Source organism: Microchirus variegatus (assembly GCF_963457635.1).
Source record: "Microchirus variegatus genome assembly, chromosome: 22".
Classification (NCBI taxonomy): domain Eukaryota; kingdom Metazoa; phylum Chordata; class Actinopteri; order Pleuronectiformes; family Soleidae; genus Microchirus; species Microchirus variegatus.
In genome coordinates, this window is record NC_139823.1 from 14781524 (window position 1) to 14801467 (window position 19944).

General features: G+C 41.4%; 1 protein-coding gene across 1 annotated transcript in view; it reads left to right on the top strand.

Moving 5' to 3' along the window:
* The window catches only part of col18a1a (collagen type XVIII alpha 1 chain a), an 85254-nt gene that overhangs the window by 51283 nt on the left and 14027 nt on the right, over positions 1-19944 (top strand). The window contains exons 3-8 of the mRNA XM_083908866.1: positions 7267-7808; positions 8975-9058; positions 13489-13560; positions 17733-17817; positions 19053-19115; positions 19684-19799. Of these exons, the coding sequence (XP_083764992.1) occupies positions 7267-7808; positions 8975-9058; positions 13489-13560; positions 17733-17817; positions 19053-19115; positions 19684-19799 (962 nt within the window). The remainder of the gene's footprint in view (positions 1-7266; positions 7809-8974; positions 9059-13488; positions 13561-17732; positions 17818-19052; positions 19116-19683; positions 19800-19944) is intronic.

A 19944-nucleotide genomic window follows, 5' to 3' on the forward strand; every position in this document is an offset into this window, starting at 1 on the left:
ACAGAACAGTGTTAGTCAGTAATAATATATAACGATAATCAGTGATTATTCAGGAAGAACAAAAATACTACTTCTGCATGGAGTACTGTAGATACTTTGGAGACTTGCATGTGTCTTTTGACAGGGACTTGCCTGCAGGCATTTATCTGTCCACAGACGGGCAGATTAGGTTGCCATGCATCCGTGATTTGTAGTGTGATGTCAGTTTATACAACCGTGCTTGTCAAAACACTTCCGACAGCTGGAAGTTTATTGTACTCCTGTTACACATTGTATTGAAAAGTGTCAACATAAAAAAAAACAATAATACGCATTCAGTGCATGGGTTTCTGGTGTACTTTATGAAGACAGTTGCAGTTAACTTGGTTGTTGGACTGTGGTATGTCAACGAGAGACGTTTCCTCGCAGTAACTAACAGTGATGTGGCAGTGATTTATGACGTAAACCTACACATTAAGTGTGATGTAGTGCCCTGTGAAATATAAAGTAATAAATACAATCCTCGCCCCTGGTGACTTCAACATCTTTGGAGAAAGTGACTCACATGTTTACTGCTACTTTATGAAGCTGATTCATGTGAGAACATCCTGTAAAAAAGTCAGCCACAGCCCCCTTTTACTCTGTTTACCTCCGCTCTCCATCCATATCTCTCTGACAGTGTTCTCCGTTGACAGACATAAGTGGACATGAGTTTCTGGTTTCCCGGACTAAGTGACCCATCTGGGCCCAAACAAATTTTAAAGTTGAAATGGTTCATACTTTTGCATCTTTTTTTTTTACTGGTCACAAAGAGTTGTTGTATCGTGTGTCTACACCAGGGGGTTCAGGGGGTTAAGGAAAGGGGATTAGAATCTATGACCCAAGAGCACAGTGTGATTTTTCCACTCCATATAGCATAGTGTTTTGGAAAGCTTTGGAAAGCATATACACTATCATCCAATAGCCTTCTAACGCGATTAGCAAACACAATGTACCATTAGAACACCATGGAAATGGGCCTCTATACACCAATATGTACATATTACATTAAAAACCAGGCGTTTGCAGCTAAAATAGTCGTTTACCACATTAACAATGTGTTTTTCCTTCAAAAATAAGGACATTTTGAAGTGACCTTCTTGGTGGTTGGTCTGTGTATGTTCACGATAGGTCTGGATGACGTATCATTGGATTTATTGGGTTCTGCGATTCAGTGATGAATTGGAAATGTTTTTTTTTATTCACAGGGTTCAACACCGAATGTTGCACTATTGCAAAATCAATAATATTTTACAGTCAGCCCCCCTCCAATGAACAGAGCCAAGGCATTTGTTAGGTATTGCAATAGCCTGGAGAATTAGTGGAGAGCTTTCAGTCTCTTTGAATCATACTGAAAACCAGTGTAACCAATATCATCTGCGACAGGATATTCAAATGCAAAACCTACTAATGAGCAATGCTCATTAATTTGTATAGTGGACAAGTGGCTCTTGTATCCTCAACTCTCAAATGTGTGGTTCCTCTGCTACAAACTGCCCTCATGCTTATGTGTCAATGTCTCATTTCAGCAGCCTGTCATCATACATGGCTCGAGCTGGCCCGAGCATTTTATGGTGGCCGAAAAACAGAATTGAAATTGTTGCTCCACAATAACGCTGCCTCTATGTCTAAGCAGCAGGAATTGATTTAACTATTTGTTTTCATAGTGCATTTTTGTAAGATTTTACAAAACACACTCTTGTGAGACACGTCAAAAACTCCTGGGGGCCCCGTTTTTGGAGGCCACGGGGGGGCCCCCCCTAAGCAGCCGTACCTCGTTTGCTTATGCGTTGGAACGGCTCTGTGAATGACATCAGTCACAATGTGTCACGAAGCTCTCTGCGAGAGTTTGACCTCGAGCCAAACACGCTTTGACCTCTCAAATCCACTGACCAGAACCCATACTGGGCAGCGTCTGGGAAGGTCTCAGACACCTCGCAGCTCTGCTGGCCTGATGTGTGGGAGGAGGGCATTCATCCAGCCTGAACACCCCCCCCCCCACCCTTTCTCCTGCTACATTTAACTATGACCTGTCATGAAAGAATGCCTCATGATGTACTTCCAACCTTTTGAGATGGGACCTTCAAAGACGGGGCTGTTAGCACGGGGAGCGACAAAGACACTTTTGCACTAAAATATCTGAATGTAGCCTACAGATGTGTTCATGTGGGCAATTACTGTGGGAAGATTGTGCAGATATCAGTGCACAGAAACATTTTTGAATCCTGTCAGATGTGGTCTCTTACTACCTGGGTGGGAGACGCAGGGTTGTTGAGGGACACAAAGGGCCTTTTAATGATGTTTTCCATGGTTACCAGCAGTCTCTTACTTGAAAGATGAGCACTCATTCATCTCAGGGTCTAAAGGTCAACTGCATTTTATTTTGGCTGTAGTTCTTAAAGGTAAAACTGTAACTTATATATCTCTTGAAATCCTACCCCTGTCATATTTTAATATTATGTTGGATATTTGATATTTGGGAGACATGCTCCGTTGGTGGTATCTCAGTGTCTTTGACTCTTGGGCCTTCACACACTCTTGCAGGTTGAATGCTGAGTCCTTGCAGCACCGTGGTTCCATTGAGCCAAGATAGATATTGTATCTCCTGATAGGAAGTTGCCTGATGCTGATGCTGGCTCCAGCTCTTCAGCGCGATGCCTGCCAGGGAATCATTTTGGCTTTGGCTCTCAGGAGAGTTCCAATTATGGACACAGTGTCTTTTGCTGCCAGAAACTCATTGCCCCCCCGTGGCTTGTGTTACACTAGTACAAACCTGAACTGATGAGGCAGTGATGCTAAATACAGTGTCTGAGCACAGGGATGAGCTTGATAATAAGCCTTTTTTTTGACACTCTTTAAAGGTTTTTGACAAGACTGCTGTCTCAGCTTTTCTTTTTTCTTTTTGATGATTTGAAGAATCCACTGTGCCTCTACGAATATCTTTAAGGTGCTAATTTAGTTCTGAAGACATATTTTTGAACTATTGTGTCTGGAAAAAAGGGATCGTCAACGCCCTGTGTTTGACTTCAAAGCTTTTTTTTCGTACACATAGAAAACTTGAACAGTATCACGTGACTCCTTCCCATAAGACTAAAGTGAACATGTTGTGGTAGACGCATCTTCTTTTTTTTTGTGGTTTGAGAATTACAGCTTAGCTTGTGCCAACACAAAAGTCTCCTTCCTGGACTGTGATGTCCCCCTCAGGGATATCAGGGTTTTAAAGTTACGGTAAAGGAATCCAGTAACATCAGAAAACTTATAAAACAGAGATGCTAAATGATTAGAAGTAATAATATAATATAATATACACAGAGCGAATGGTTGTGAGGGATTGCATGTGATATAGCGCTGATATACGTGCTAATTGCACAGTTATATTTGCATTGAAAGACATTGCATCGTCTCAAGCAACAAAATCAACTTATTCCACGCAATACTGAAGAGAAGCTCAAACCGTCATGTGGTCAAATTGAATTCCCGTCTCCTTTAAATCAATTGCCTGACAGGTGACCCAGACACTGTTTATGTTGCAAATGCATTAGGCTTCTTTTTTTTTTTTAAAGTCACGGGTCTATAATTTTCCTGCCGCAGAGACGAACTGTGACACTCCAAACACACGGTCAGACCCGCTGACCAGATCTGTGCAGAGAGATCACTGCCCTTGTCAGCAGGCCTCCAGGGATGTTTTAAAGGGTAATGGAGTGCAGTCAGTAAAACCATAAAGTCTCCTCGGAACCGTCCAGATGTTCCAATGTCCCCCCCTCGGATTATACAGGATTCTGTACTTCCCAAAGCTGTGTATACATTTTCACTCTGTATATACAGCTTTATCAACAGGGTTTCACAAACTCTGGTACCCCATCCTTGGAATGCTAGGAAGTGAAAAAGAGCTATGTTCCCGGTGAGCATGTGTTCTTCTCGACAAGACAGACTAGCACCGTAAATCCAGCGCAGCACCATTCATCAACAGTTCTTTTCTACGCCCAATTGGCCTCGAAGCTGTCATGGGGACAACAAAAGCTGTTGGGGAACCTGAATTGTGATTGCACTAAAAATGCTAATGGCGCTTCCTTTGTATGGCCAACACATTTTGATCTTAGACAAGAACTGACTGGCCGGACCTTATTTACATCCGGTAATTAAATTGCCTTTATTCACAGTTTCTTTTTTCTTATTTATATTTGGTATCACGCGTTTGGTGAGTCAATACGTGCTTGCAGTGACCGGAGTGCAACATCTGGTCGCGGCAAGCGGTGACCAGTCGAGCACATGCTTCACTAATGAAGCTCTAACAGGATTCCTGCTGCTCCTTTGGCCGATGCGTTAGAAAATCAGATGTTTTTTGCGAAAAAAAAAGATGGAGATATTTTGACTGGGGGAGAGTGAGAACTCAAGCCTCAGTCTGAACTTTGGAGGAATGCTGCAAGCTGCAACCAGGCTCTGTATTAGAGCACCTCACATTCCATTTTATTACAGACCTTGAAGTTTAATCTACTCACAAATCAAATCATTTTTATCACCAACCGCTGGCATGTGCTGAAAAAGAGGCAAATAAACAAGCAGGTTATCCGCAATCAATGCATTCACAGCAATTTATCATGTGCTGATAAAGAGTTGCCATACATGCTCAGTCACTAAGATGCGTTGTGATGTGTAGGCGTTAAAAACAGGAGGATTGGACAAATTAAAATGGTGTGCTTTCCCTCGTCTACAAGATGGATTTCACCACTGAAATGACTACAGAGCTCTGTCTTCTTCAGCTCTGCCCTGGCAGAGACCGCGGGTTCAGACATGTGAGCACAGGCCCTCCGCAGAGACCCTCAAGGTTTCTCATTCTGACTTTATCAGAGTAAACATCTGGTCGGCCTGGTGCGAATGACAGTTTATTGTTTACTGCCATTCATGCGGCAGCCGTGGATTCTAACCGTCTCCCTGTAGGTTGTCAACCTGGGTTAGAAAATACCTGCTCTAGGCAAAGGTGTTGTCTTTTTGAGATTTTGGAAACATGACTATAATACTGTACTCTTAAAGGTGCCATATGTAAGAATGTGGCCAAAAACGGTTACTACACTCAAATTAAAAAGGTCTTTTAGGTTGCGTTTTCTATCGTAACTGGCAACCCATGGTTGCTCGGCAGCTGACTCTACTGACTGCAATGATTGGTAGACGGCGGTAGGTGGCGCACATGCCAAAACATGATTTCAAAACATAAACATGATTATATATAATATTTTTTTAATGCAAATATTTTGTCTGTACTGTTGTTGTTTGTGAGTTCAGTTTGTTATATGAACATTATTCCTGAGTCTCTGTGACATATTAGGAGGATTTTATGGCCAGTTGCTCTAGATTTATTACATAATGCACCTTTAACTTCCATAAAATATGCTAAATATTCAAATACTGAGGACTTTTGAAAGTTTATAAAGTTGCTTGATCATTGTCCATCATCGTGTGCGTCCTAATTAACTGGTCTTTTATTTCCCTGTAAGTAGCCAATCAATGCTTTTCGACCTAAATTGAACTATGCTTGTTCCAGCACCATGCAAGTGCAACAGTGTTTTCTCTACATTTTCACATCTGTACCTGATGTAGAAATATATGTTGTGGCATGTTTTGATACCTGCTGTTGCTATTTCGGATGAAACAAGTCCATATCTTAATTTACAGCCATGGACGTTATCTCAAAGTGCCTGTCGGATTGGCACGGACCGCAACAGCATAATTAAGACTGGAAAGTATTTTTATTGCCTTTCTGTTACAGCTTGACTGGGCTCTGTGTGTTAGCTCAGACCTAAAGCATCTTCAGTTCTCAGACAGCGTGCAGAATATTCAGACTGGTGTTCATGGTTGTGGAACAGAAAGCAAGGTCTCGGGTTCAGCTAAACACTCTGTGTGTTTAAGCTCTCAACAAAGCCCACTGCGGACCCCACAGATCTCTGACAGTCGGGGCAGTGGGGAGCCTTTGAGCCGAATACATTAGTCACCAGGTGGCCAAGCAAAGCATTTCTTCAAAGCACCAGAAACTCCCAAAACAGTGATTTTTGTACGTCTCTTATGTTGTTTTGAGGGAAAGACTTTGTCTGACAGAATAGACATGTGAATGAATGTGTCTGTTTAAAAAAAAAAAAAAAAGAACATGCCTTCAATAATTATGCGTTGACCTCGCCTGAGTCACCAAGGGTGATGGAAGAGTGAGCGTGGATATGCAGGAGGCCCAGCTGTTGGTCGCTGTGTGCCCCGGAGCAGTGACATTTAGCAGATGTCACACAAGTTGGACAGAGAAAAACAATATATTTTTAGGAGCAGGAATGTGATGAGTCGATATCCATCACATAATAGATGGGTAAGGGCTTAAAAGATGAGATGTTATGTGTTTTCCTGTCAAAGAGATGTCCGTTTCCATCATAGTTTTAGCTGTTATGGCACATATTGTATACAATAAGAGTTATAACACCATACCTAGGACTACATGTACTGTTTATTTGCAGGTCACTACTCAGATTGGGAAGTAGGAGCTTGGCTTCAGCAGGTCTTGTCTTTGGATTAGAGGTCTTACAAAGTCTGCTAGAGTGATTTTTTACTTTTATTTGTCTCAAGGGGCCCATCCATTTTCTTTTTTGGGATGTCGGTCCTTTCCGTATTAGGATCTCGAAGTTCTAAATAGGACTTTGTTTGTTTGTGATCCCCTGAGGAGAGTACTTTAGAAAGCAAAGCAAAGCAAAAGCCAAACAAAGTACACTCTTAGAAATAAGGGTTCCAAATGGGTCCTTCTAAAAGGGTTGAGGTTCTACCTGGAACCATTTGCTTCTGAAAAACCCTTTCCTGAACAAAGATTTTTTCAAGGGTTCTTTGTAACACTTATGGTTCCATTAAGAACCATTTTGATCGAGAGAACCCTTTGAAACCCCTTTCCTGAATAAAGGGTTTTAAAAGGGTTCTTGGTGGAACCCTCCAAAAGGGTTCCATGTGTGCCATGTCCTTTACAAAAAGGTTCTACCTGGAGCCAAAAAGGGTTCTCCTATGAGGACAAGATGAAGAACCTTATATGGTTCGACTTAGCACTTTCTTTTCTAAGAGTGTACTGATCAGTTGGTATTGCAAAAACTACAGTGAACAGACATTCACCACCACGAGTCTCACAGAACCTGGTCTAATATCACACCCTGCTATGCTGCCCTACCTTCTAACCTACACTATTATTTGCATATCGTGGCCTAACACTATATCATTTCTCCCTCCCTATAGAAGACAGTGGAGTCACTTTGCTGCAGCTGATCGGTGACCCTCCCCCCAGTGAGATTACCCAGGTCTACGGGCCCGACAACAGCCCCGGATATGTCTTCGGCCCCACGGCCAACACGGGCCAGCTGGCGCGCGCCCACCTGCAGAGCCCTTTCTATCGGGACTTCGCCCTCATCTTCAACCTGAAACCCACGTCTGACAAAGGCGGGGTCCTCTTCTCGGTCACGGACGCCGCTCAGCAGATCATGTACGTCGGCGTCAAGCTGTCGGCCGTGCAGGGCGGCAAACAGAACGTCATCCTGTACTACACGGAGCCCGGCTCGCAGCAGTCGTACGAAGCGGCCAGGTTCCCCGTGCCCTCCATGAGGGACACGTGGACCCGCTTCGCCATTGCTGTGAGGGACGAGAAGGTGATGTTCTACCTCAACTGTGACGCAGACCCTCAGGTGATGCGCATCGAGAGGTCTCCGGATGACATGGAGCTGGACACTGGTGCCGGTGTCTTTGTCGGGCAAGCTGGAGGAGCCGATCTGGACAAGTTCCTGGTATGTACACATGCAGATAAGAATCTGGGGGAAAATACAGTTCTGTGTTTTGATTTTCTTGAGTCAGACATGTGAAACGTTTTGGCTGAATCACCGTCATATGACTTAATTGTCCAAATTGGCCTAACATGAACGTCAACACCGCCTCACTGTCCACCAGCAGAGTTTCTCTGTGAATAATTGGGAATCCTCACAGTTGGGATTGTAATTAACTCAAGTCAGTTGACCACAGTAAATCTAAGCCGTTGACTGCAACAAATGTTGGCCTTTGCTGTTGATGGGTTATAGCATTTCAACCCCCCATGGATTCCTGCACGGAGGAAAAATGCATGTAAACAGTGAACTGTTTCATTAGCACAACCGTAGACAGAAGGTACACTGCAGTTTTTTTTTCCCACAAATGAAATCTATTCAAGCAAAAGGGAGGAAAAAAAAAAACATAATACTCCACAGCTGAATCATTGTACTGTGAGAAAACAGCATTTGTACGATTTAGTCCACACACCTCGGGGGAAAAGAAGACTTTGACAGTTTTAATTCTCCGTATGAAAAATAGCTCCTTCACTCTATTATTTTTTGAAGTGAGACTTGAAATTACAGCCACGAGCTCATCTCAGGCATTTGCCTGTGGTCGGGGTCTTTTGTCAAAAAGTGAAATATGATTTGTTTGGATCTCTCTGTGATGATCATCCATTACGAGCAAAAAAAACACACGCTGCAGTGACATCTTAGTGAGAGGGGGCTACAATTTCGAAGATCTGAGGCCGTCTGTTTGAAAAAGACCATAACATGTCTGTGAGTCTGTGTGGAGACGGAGTTTAAAAGTCAAAAGCTTTTTAGAATTTCTCTTCAAAGACGAAATTTAAAAGAAAATCCATTACAATTTTTTCCTCTGACCACATCGGCAGAGGAAGCACCTCCACATACAGAGCTAATGGCCTTTTCGATAGAAGGCAAGATAGCATTCATGCTGCCTGTGAGCATCCTCTATGAGAACATCAGCTCTTTCTTTGGTACAGGGATACAAAGATAGTGGCACTTCACAGGCTGGAGACATCAAGAGTCTGTCTGATTTTGCGGAAATTGGGATGTTCCCTGCGTGTGAGATTCTGTGTGTCATTCTGCCATCAAACATCAAAACACCATGTCCTTGTTTTTTGTATCAGGGCGTGATCGGGGAGCTGAGGGTGGTGGGAGACCCCCGCGCTGCTGAGAGGCACTGTGAAGACGACGAGGACGACTCGGATATGGTGAGTGACGGCATTTATTTGAAGTAAAAAAAAAATACACACTTATATACATACACTCTTAGAAATAAAAACGCTAAGTAGAACCATATCAGGTTCTTCGGCTTGTCCTCTGGAGGGTTCCACCAAGAACCCTTTTAAAACCCTTTATTCAGGAAAGGGGTTTTAAAGGGTTCTCTGGATCAAAATGGTTCTTACTGGAACCATTAGAGTTACCAAGAACCCTTGAAAAACCCTTTCCTGAAGATAGGGTTTTTCAGAAGCAAATGGTTCCAGCCCTTGTAGAAGAACCATTTTGGAACTCTTATTTCTAAGAGTGTACTGTACATTTCCCCCTGAGGTTAAAGTGCAACCGAACACAAATCTTTGTTCTGCCTTTATTTGCAATCACAGCTCCAACCTTAGAACACAGAGCATTTAAGAGCTGCTTTCTTTCCATTACCATGTTAAAACGTACAGTTTATACAGAGGATATAAGCAAGGCTCAGCAAAATGTTTAAATCGGATTGAATTTGGTCGAATTTGTAAATAAGTCACAGTTCACTTGGCTCGTTTTTATGAACAAAAAGAAAAGAAAAACACTCTATTTTTGTGACTTCTGCGCAATTATTGCTACTTTATATCACTAAAAATGCGTTAAAAATGTTTATTTAAAGCCTGAATATGTGACCTATAAACACACACACACCCAGGATGTCCATATAAGGAGTTTTTCCCTATTATTCCCACAGCAATTGACCAAGAGTGCACCTGTGGCACTGATCCATGCCGCGTGAGCACTAAGGGTTAATGTTTAGGAACAATCCTTCACTGTTTCCTGCTGTTGCACCACTGTAAACTACGGAAGCCCAAGGTGGAACAGCAGTAGAGTTTAAGAGAATTCTATTTTCATCAAAAATGTATTAATTAAATCTATCAATCACCGACGTAGCCCTATCCAGTATCCAGTCATCGTGGGAGTTGAGGAAGCCTCCACCTCCCCCTTATTATCAGAATGAGCGGAGTGTATCCTTGTGAATCTGCCGTCCTCCCCCATCTCCATCGTCTGAGCAGCAGCAGGGAGCAGCAGAGGCAGGGAGTTGTTAAACACAATGTTCATTGTGTGTTTCTTCAAGGAATTTAGGTGGTAAAGAAAGAAAAAAATTGCGAGGGGGGTCGCGTGGGGTCACGTCACTTAAAAACGACCCTGGTTTATCGCGTGTATCGTGAGAACCTCGAGATCTGAACCGAAGACTTGTTTTATTTTTGTTTATATCATTTCCAAAAGGAAGTAGAAGTAGAGATGGACGATAAGTGGAAAATGGACTTGTAGAAGTCCCATAAAGATGTTCTTTGCACATTAGGTCATTTCCCCTCCTTAATAATAAAAAAAACACCAAACAAACAGAAAGAAACATTGACTGAATACATGTGCTTTTAATTAAGTGGTATAAAAGAGACACTGACTGTTAGATCAGGATTTCCCAAATCTTTCAGCCTCTGACCCTGAACTCAGTGACCTGTAACCAGATCTATTCCTGGAGGTGGACGAACGATACAAAGGACATTGATGTGAGAAAGTTCAGAGGGAAATCCCTCACATGCACACAGTGTTGCGATGTTTCCTGTGGTGCTGTAATTGCTGTTATAATCACCAAAGGGAAGGCAAAGAAAACCAAAAGCTTGCACTAAATCGCTCTATGATCAAGCTTGTTCTAGTTATTTTATTTGAGTTATGAAAGCCAACACGTGGTGTTTTGGGTCTTGACCGTTAGTTTGACGCCACGTTTGCGGGATTATTTTTAATCTTTTCGTTTTAATCCATTCCATCACAAACTCTTATCATCATCACACCTGGCTAACAAGTTTTATCAGCCTAGTAACCTCATGTTGTTACTTTTAAAGCCTGAGAATGAGGGCGAGATTTGATAATGTGAAGATTCCTGGGAGCCAATGGTCCCTTTAGACATTTATTTTAACAAAAAAAGTTACAAATTTGTTTTATTTGCCACAATTAATCTTTTGTAAATGGTAATTAAACTTAATCTAAGCCCCACAGAAGTCAAGAAATGAAAAAAAAACTACCTTTCTTTCACTTCTGGAGTCAGATAACATAGAAACATATACACTCTTAGAAATAAGGGTTCCAAAAGGGTCCTTCTACAAGGGCTGAGGTTCTACCTGGAACCATTTGCTTCTGAAAAACCCTTTCCAGAAAAAAAAGTGTTTTTCAAGGGTTCTTAGTAACACTAATGGTTCCAGTAAGAACCATTTTGATCCAGAGAACCCTTTAAAACCCCTTTCCTGAATAAAGGGTTTTAAAAGGGTTCTTGGTGGAACCCTCCAAATGGGTTTGAGGTGGAACCTTTCTAAAAAGGTTCTAGTTGGAGCCAAAAAGGGTTCTCCTATGAGGACAAGCTGAAGAACCTTGTATGAGTGTACTTCTCACTTTATTTATAATGCCAGTAAACATGTTCCAGATTTAAAGGGGTTTAACATGGGTTCTTGGTAACACCAATGGTTCCAGTAAGAACCATTTTGATCCAGAGAACCCTTTAAAACCCCTTTCCTGAATAAAGGGTTTTAAAAGTGTTCTTGGTGGAACCCTCCAAAAGGGTTCCATGTGGAACTTTTACTAAAAGGTTCTACCTGAGGACAAGCCAAAGAACCTTATATGGTTCTACTTAGCACTTTGATTTCTAAGAGTGTAATAATATTTACAGGTACATAATACCAACAGTTATAGGCAAACTGAATTGAATGAACTGAAGTGCATATCGTGGCATTTTCAAACAGAGAGGAAAATAATAATATCTTGTCTAAGTTGTCAACAAGCAGAAATGCACCTCAAAGTAACAGTGAAGAACAGGATGTGGTGAAACGTAAGTGGACTGCGTCTATTTATTCCATCTGGCTAACGAACAGTAAATCTGTGACAAATAAGAGTGAGAGAGGAGGCATCTCTCAGCATCTCCCCGCTGACCCTGACCACCCACACACAAACACACACACAGGTGCCTCTCTGCAAACCCAACAGCCGCCTCAACTGTGTTATTGAGTAAAACATTGGCGTCACAGCTGTTCCGCTCGCTGAGACCACCAAAAAAGCCCTGTCCTTGGTGACGGAATAAAGTTCAAGACTCCACCGCTTGTTGTCATGAAATCTTTATATGCTGTTTGGATTAGTTAGGGGGAGGAGGAGGTAGAAGGAGAGGGGGGAATCACATTTCCAGTGGAAATGACGGGTTTCAGATTGCAGGATGTGCCTTTTATCTAAAACGATCAAGCTCACACACAGCTGCCTGACAGCGAAGACACATTGGTGATAGCAGATTACGAAGAAACCAGGGATTAAAAGGCAGAGTGTGTGTGTGTAAATAACCTTCTTTAGACGGTGTACAACAAGCAGACAAAAGTGTTGTGCATTGATGTGATTATTCTGCCTCTTTGAGCTTTACGAACAGTAAAGATCTCTAGTGCCGTGATGCACTTTGTCTGAATTTAAAAGAAATCACTTCCTGTGTGCAGTGTAGGAATGTCACCGGGCGACACAAGCTCTAAACACCGATATACTGAGAATCTTGCAGAGCCATGTGAAGATAATGTGATTAATCGTCAATGTGTGAACTCATTTGACAATGTTTTTTTTTTTATTCCAATCCAATGCGATCCAACTTTATTTGTAAAGCACTTTAAAAACAACCACAGTGAACCTAAGTGCTGTACGGAAGAATAAATAAAAGGCCTAATAGCTCACAAGAGGCGATAAGATGCATCTAAAACAACTAAACTACATTAAAAGACATCCAAAGATGGATTCAAATGGAAATAACATCATTCTGCCTTTCAGGATTAATTTACCAGGTGAAATGCAGCATAAAATACAGATTAACACACAGACGTGTTCAATAACAGCATTAAATACCAAATGTCATTGTTGTTTTGTGACTCATTCAGCTTTTCAGAGGTTCCAGGAAAAAATACATAAAAACTAGATGTTTAAAGGTGCACTATGTAATAAATCTAAAGCAACTGGCCATAAAATCCTCCTAATATGTCACAGAGACTCAGGAATAACGTTCATATAACAAACTGAACTCACCAACAACAACAGTGCAGCCAAAATTTGCATTAAAAAAAACATTTTGCAGACTGCAAATCATGTTTATGTTTTGAAATCATGTTTTGGCATGTGGCGCCACCTACCGCCGTCTACCAATCATTGCAGTCAGTAGAGTCTCAGCTGCCGAGCAACCACGGGTTGGCAGTTACGTCAGAAAACGAAAAAACTAAAAGACCTCGGTATTTTGAATTTGAATGTAGTAACCGTTTTTGGCCACATTCTTACATATGGCGCCTTTAAATATATGTAAAACTGTACATTTCAAGTCTATCTCTGTCACTTCATCTTATCTTGTGCATTAACATGTTCAACATACGCTTGCTTTCCACAGGCTTCAGGTGAAGGAAGTGGCTACGAGCAACCGAGACCTACAAGACCAGCCGTGGAGAAGCATAGATGGACGGTATGGAACATTTAATATCATTATTATTATTATTATTATTATTATTATTTAACTCGTCGTATACTTGCACTGCTGCTGCTGATGATGATGATGAAGGTTTGACCTGGAAATCAACACCAGAGCAAGAAGGAGAATAAATAAATAAACAAATAAATGGATGAGTAACGTTCTCTTCCCTAAACAGCTGATTATAAACAGCAGACAATGCTTCTGTAAACCGAGTCATCTCAGTCGTTGGATATGTACTGTACCGCGCTGATGTCTCGGGTTACTGCGTGAGTGTAAGCGAGTAAACGTCGGTCCCTGGAGAGATTAAAAAGTGCTGATGACTTTGAAATTTGAGCTGTGTCTGTCTTAAACATTCAGAGTGAGCTGCACATGCCGTAACCACAGGGGATTTTTCCTGGTGTTGAAAGGTTAATGTTCAAAAAAAAAACACAAGTCATCTCCATCATTGTATTTGTGTCTATTTGTCCTCCTTTGATGTCACGCCCCACCAATTTGTCTCTCGATCTTCCGCTGTCTGCTCTCCGTCCGTCTCACACTCACTCACTGCGCACAATCAAAATTCCCCCGACACCCACTCACGTCTTCCCCGCTCTCAGAGATAGCCCCCGCGAGCTGAAACGCCCGCCGCACCGCCGCCCACCGCCAGGCGAACAGCGCTGTCTGACTGCCACTCACAATTATAGCGGAGAGAGAAAACCAGATGTTAATTTGGACGCAGTCTGATCCAAGTCAAAAAAAAAAAACCTCCCACCCACTTTCACCCCGTACTCCTTCAGACTGGTTTCTCAATCAGCTGTGTGCAGGAAAGAGACCTAGAGGAGACACTAAAGTCTCTTCATCATCATGATCTTGCTTCCCCTTCTGTATCAGTTTTACAAGCTCTGTTCCTTTCCATTTATCGGAATCATGTAATCAGTGCGGCGTGAAAGACGACAGCTGCCATCCGATGCCCTCACCTGCTGGTTTCCTTTTCCATTTGATGTCTGTGCGCATTAAGTATAACCCACACTGGCAATTTGGACAAGTCGAGACATAGAAAAGCCCAGAGAGGAAGAGTTGTACAAGTGAAACTTTTTCCACTTTGTCATGCCGGAATTCATGTTGATAGATAGATGGCAAGAGCGAGTCAGTCGTCTGTAACGGTGTCACTGTTTAAGTGTTCCTCTTCGGCAGGAAGACAGAGAAGGCACATTTCCAGGGAATGAATCTTGAATAGTATGCATATAGTATGGTAGAACATCTGCACTTTGACATTGTTTGGAAAAGAAGTACAAAAGTTATCGGTAAAACACATTCGCAGGTACTTTTTACCTGAAATTGAAGCACCTAAATGATGTCGTTAATACATAATTAATTATAACATTTGCATACAGAAAAAACAAGACCTGCTTCCTTCATAATAGGTGGTAAAAAATGGCTTTTTGGGAGGTTTCTAGAACTGGAACTGTGTACGATACAGGTAGAAATTATATATTATATACAGGTTTCTACGAAGACTGAGATAAAAATTGGTATAATCCATGATTTGTGATCAAATCAGACCACTTTTTTATAGCCCAAATTCAGAAATGTGTCCTGAGACCTTCAGGAATTCAGGAAAGGGACATTTCACAAAATAAAGAAGAGCCACTGAGGAATAATATGTTGTGCAGAGAAGGTCACCATGACTACAGAGTACACAAGTACTGTAGTAATGACCTATGTGAGTACTTATGTAGTAATATAGCAATGACTTCTAAATGCATGTGTATAATGAGTAGTTAGAAAAAGTCAAGGTAAAGGATTTATTATGTATGTATTAATGAAGGTATTACTAAGTAGTAATTTAATAGTTTAATAATGCTAAGTGCTCAGTACAGATGTAATGTAGTGATACCCACTGAGTAAGTATTTAGTAATGCCTACTAAGTACTTCATCAAAATGTAATATGGAGTAGTAGTACACATAAAGTACACACAAACTGTGGCAACCATGTAGCTTTGCTATAATGACTACTGAGTCCGACTCCTGTAAGTATAGCTGTTCTCTGTACTTTCTCCTCCTCTGATCCTTTCTGTTCCACAGATCCAGTCCTTTATAGTCGACCCTTTGTTTTTTTGCGTTTTATAAACAGCTGGTTTTCCTTTATCCTCAGGCAAACCATAAAAAAAATGTTCCAATTCCAATAAGTTTCCTCTGTGTTCCTCGTAGGACATGCACTGAGAGAGAAGAAAACTAAAATGAGAAAAAAGCCTCCCCTGTGATAGCCAGCGGAGCTGCATACCTGCTCTTAAGTCAGCAGGTTTGTGTGGTTTCAGCTCCATCAACACTATGTTGTCTAAACTAAAGGGAGAGCCTACCCACCACCCGTGATCTCCAGCTATGATGGATGGCGGTTGGGGAGTGAACAAGCAGGGCTATTCTCTTCATCACATTTAATACATACATCAATTTGGAAGAGTCCATAATGCGGTGGCTGGAATTCTTAGCGTGGTCAGTGACACGGTGGAGAGAAAAGAGCTTCCCACTCACCGGTTAATTAACGCTCTTACATTCTTCATCTCATCCCCCCTCATCTCTTGAAATCCACAGGTAACATTTTTGAAATGTGTCTCCAGTGAAGAATGAGCTTCTCACACATTTTAAACCCCCCCGTCTTCCCTTCTGCCCTCGAGCATTCAATTACTCATGTTGCCTCTCTCATTCCTGCTGTGTTGATAGGACAAAAAAACCTCCCCCCAAATACACTTTGATTTGTGGGAATTTGCAGGGTAAAATTGTGGTTTTGGGGCATCCGTGTTTCGGCAGACACCATCACACACACACACACATACTCGATGAGGTGGGCACATGTCATCTAAGTTCATTAATTGTAGTCCAGGTGGCGCTATAACTCTGGATAATGACATGCTGCTGCAGGAGAGATCACCGTGATAGACCGGGGGGGTGGGGGGCTGCTGTGTTTCCTGACAGATTTAATATGCTTCACATAAAGATGGGGTTTTTGCAGTAGGAAAAAAAAAAGTCTTATAGAGCTGGGAAACACTAGTTTAGTTTGTTTGAGAGTGAGTTTTTGGCTGCACAAGATGTAAACATGAGTGCGGTGGAATGAAAACATGAGGGTTTTCTGTGGGATTGTTTAGGATGAATGTGAAGAAGAGCAGAACTTTCCCATTGTTACTGTCGGGTGAACATCTCGTGTGGAGTTTTCAGTGCTAATAATCAGCCTTTATGTCTATGACAGAGGCCTCCAGTTAATCACAAAGTAAGAATATACTCAATAGCCACCAGGGGGCGATTCTGCTGGTTTCCAGAAGAAGTCTGTGACCCTACTTCTCACTTTATTTATAATGCCAGGAAACATTTTCCAGATGGATTAATAGTCTCAATCACAAGTTGCAGGCTTTGTTCATAAGAACCATATGTCAATTTTATAAATTCTGTTCTTATTAAAACCCTTCGTGCTCACAAGGTTTGGATCTGTGCCACAGGTGTGGGAGTACTCTTTATATGTACTTTATATGTGGTACTCTTTATATGGACATCCTGGGTGAGCGTGTGTGTTTATATATGTTTATATGTTCTTATGTGTTGTCGAGTCAAAGTTATGACTGAGTCTATATCGCATAAAAGTGTAGTAATAGCAGTGATCGGGAGCAGAAGTCACAAAATAAACCGTTTTTCTTCTTTTTTTTTTTCATAAAAATTAGTCAAATGAACTTTGAAATGTGAGTGTTGAGAGTTTTTTCCCCCAAAATTTCACCAATTCAATCAAAAATGTAGTACTTTTTTCTCAGGTGTGTTTATATAGTTGGTGAAAATGGAAAAAACAACAATTTAATCAGATTGAAAAAGAAAAAGGATACTCTATATTGCACATTCTTGTAGCAATTCTTTTTAACATTATAATGGGAAAAAATAGCTTAAATGTCTGTACAAGCAGTATTATGATAATATATGAATGCAAACATTTATTTTCAAATGAAATTGAAATGTTCCATCAGCTAAAGCAAAACTGACGCTTCCGCAGTTGCTTCGAGCGAGGTGAAAATGTCTATACACCATGGAAAACGACTTAAATATGATTTTAAAGGGTGTGGAAATGGGATCTCATCATCATGGGATCTTTTATATATATATATAAATGTGTTTCTCTCTCTCTGTTGAATCGTTTTTCCTGCAGACTGCTCCTCCATCTTTTTCACCCATTCCTCAGCCTCCAGTGATCAAGAAGACGGAGGAGGTGTCATCAGTTTCCAGAGAGACAGGTGAGTTCATTTGAAAAACAGGGATCAGTTTGTCAGATTACAATATTGTGCTTGGTCTCATTATCACAAGCTTTAGATGGAATATAATCTGTGGATTTTACCATGTGCTGTTTTGAATGATCAAACAGATGCTCACCTGGTGGGTTAATCTGTGGAACGACTAAAGCAGCTCATGGCTGCGCTCCACTTGTAAGACTTTCACTGTGACACAGTGCCATCTAGTGGACATGAAGTGAAATGCAACACGAGGAGCGGTAAAATCTCACATGCTTATTGTGAAATGATACCCTAAAATAAAATTTGAAAATTAGATTACTGAAAACTCTTGACATGAATAGAAGGTTGTTGAAAATGAAGCGGGAGACCACAGAGAAGGATCAGCAATGTTGGGAAAGAGGACATGAGGACAATATTGGTGTAACAGAAGAAGACACAAGGGAGAGAACAAGCTGGAGGCAGAGGATCCGCTGTGTTGACCCTTAGAGGGAGAAGCACAGTGAAAAGAAGGACAGTACTGTGTGAATCCCTGAAGACAGCATTAGATTTTCTGTGTCAGCAATGCTACAATGACTAGTGTCAAGAACATACAGGAAACATGAATGCAGCTTTAAAACAAGGTTAAACTACACTGGTTTTCTTCAACCTGGAGCTGAACCCTGATTAATGTTATTGGTAAAATCTGTGTTTGTTCTACTTTTTCATGTTGAAACATATCTGCTTTTGAAATAAGTATTTTTTTTATTTAAGACATGCTTTGTTCATCACATACACATGCTGTGATGAGTTTAACTTATTGTTGACAGTTTGCTAATATGTGAGACCAACTTTCAGTCACGTCATTGCAATCAAAACACGAACAAAAACAACCAAGCTGGAGATATCCAAACAGTATTGTACAAAAGTATATTAGAAACATGTTGCATCACTTGCACTTGTTTCTACATTTAAATAACCACATTAAGAGATGTATCTGCTCTCAAAATTAGAATGCTATTTGTTTATTCTGTCATAATTCCAATTGCAAGAGGACTGTTTCCCCCATTAACATTTTTGCCTCCAGAATGGGGTGCAAATTATTTTATGTTTACTCAAAGTAAGAAACCTGTGTATCTAGGTTTGACAGTACCTACGATATTTGTATTTAAAAAGAACAGAAAACACCAAGAAAAAACACAGGCCAGGAAAAGCCTTTAACAGAACCTTATGTTAACTTCTGTCTTCTGCCTTGTGTTTAGTCAGTAACACGCAGCACGTTTCAGTATCTGTGGAGTCCAGGCCCGCACTTCCTGGTTCACCAGGTGGGTGGAGTTAAAAACACGAAGAGTCGAGCTTCTTCAGATCACCTGTGTTCTCTCTTGTCCTGCTGCTCTGTGTGCTTCATGTGTGAAGTTCTCGCCCAGGAACGTCACTCACGTGGTTTTCAAAGAGCACACTAATAATGCATGGATGGGTGGTGGATATAAAGGCCAGAGCGGTGGAAATGTGTGTTTTCAGAGAGAAAACAGACGTTTATATACTTGTTAAGGCTTCTAATATCATGCATTCATACTTAATTTGTACTCGTGAATCATAACCGCTGGAGTAAAATATTGCCCAAACCTTCCAGCAGTGGACGCACTGTTGCTGTGCATGTCAGCAGTGATGGAGACGGGTGATTTAAACACAATTGTGGGAGTGGATTTGCACTAGTGCAATGGTGGAGGACCAAGTTGCATGCAGCTGGATGGCGTGTAAATGCAGCTGGTTTATACAGTGGGATTTTATTCCTTATGTTTTCATCTTTTTTGTGGTGGGAGCAGTGAATGTCCTTACCTAAGGTTGTTCATTCAATCATTTCACGAGGGTGTAAATGTGTTTTTATTCCAGGACAAGCTGGGTCTAAAGGAGACAGAGGAGACCGAGGAGAGAAAGGAGAGAGGGGTCCGATTGGGTCGAAGGGAGAATCAGGATCCAGCGTCCGGGGTGGAGCTCGTGGAGAGAAGGTTCGGACCGTTTGTCTTTTCTTTTATATGTAAATAAATGCACCATAGAAGCACTAGAGGGAGCTATAATGTCTGATTCAATGCAAGCATACAGTCATGTGATCCATCCAGAATTTTTAGTTGTGTGTTTTATTTCCTTTTGTAC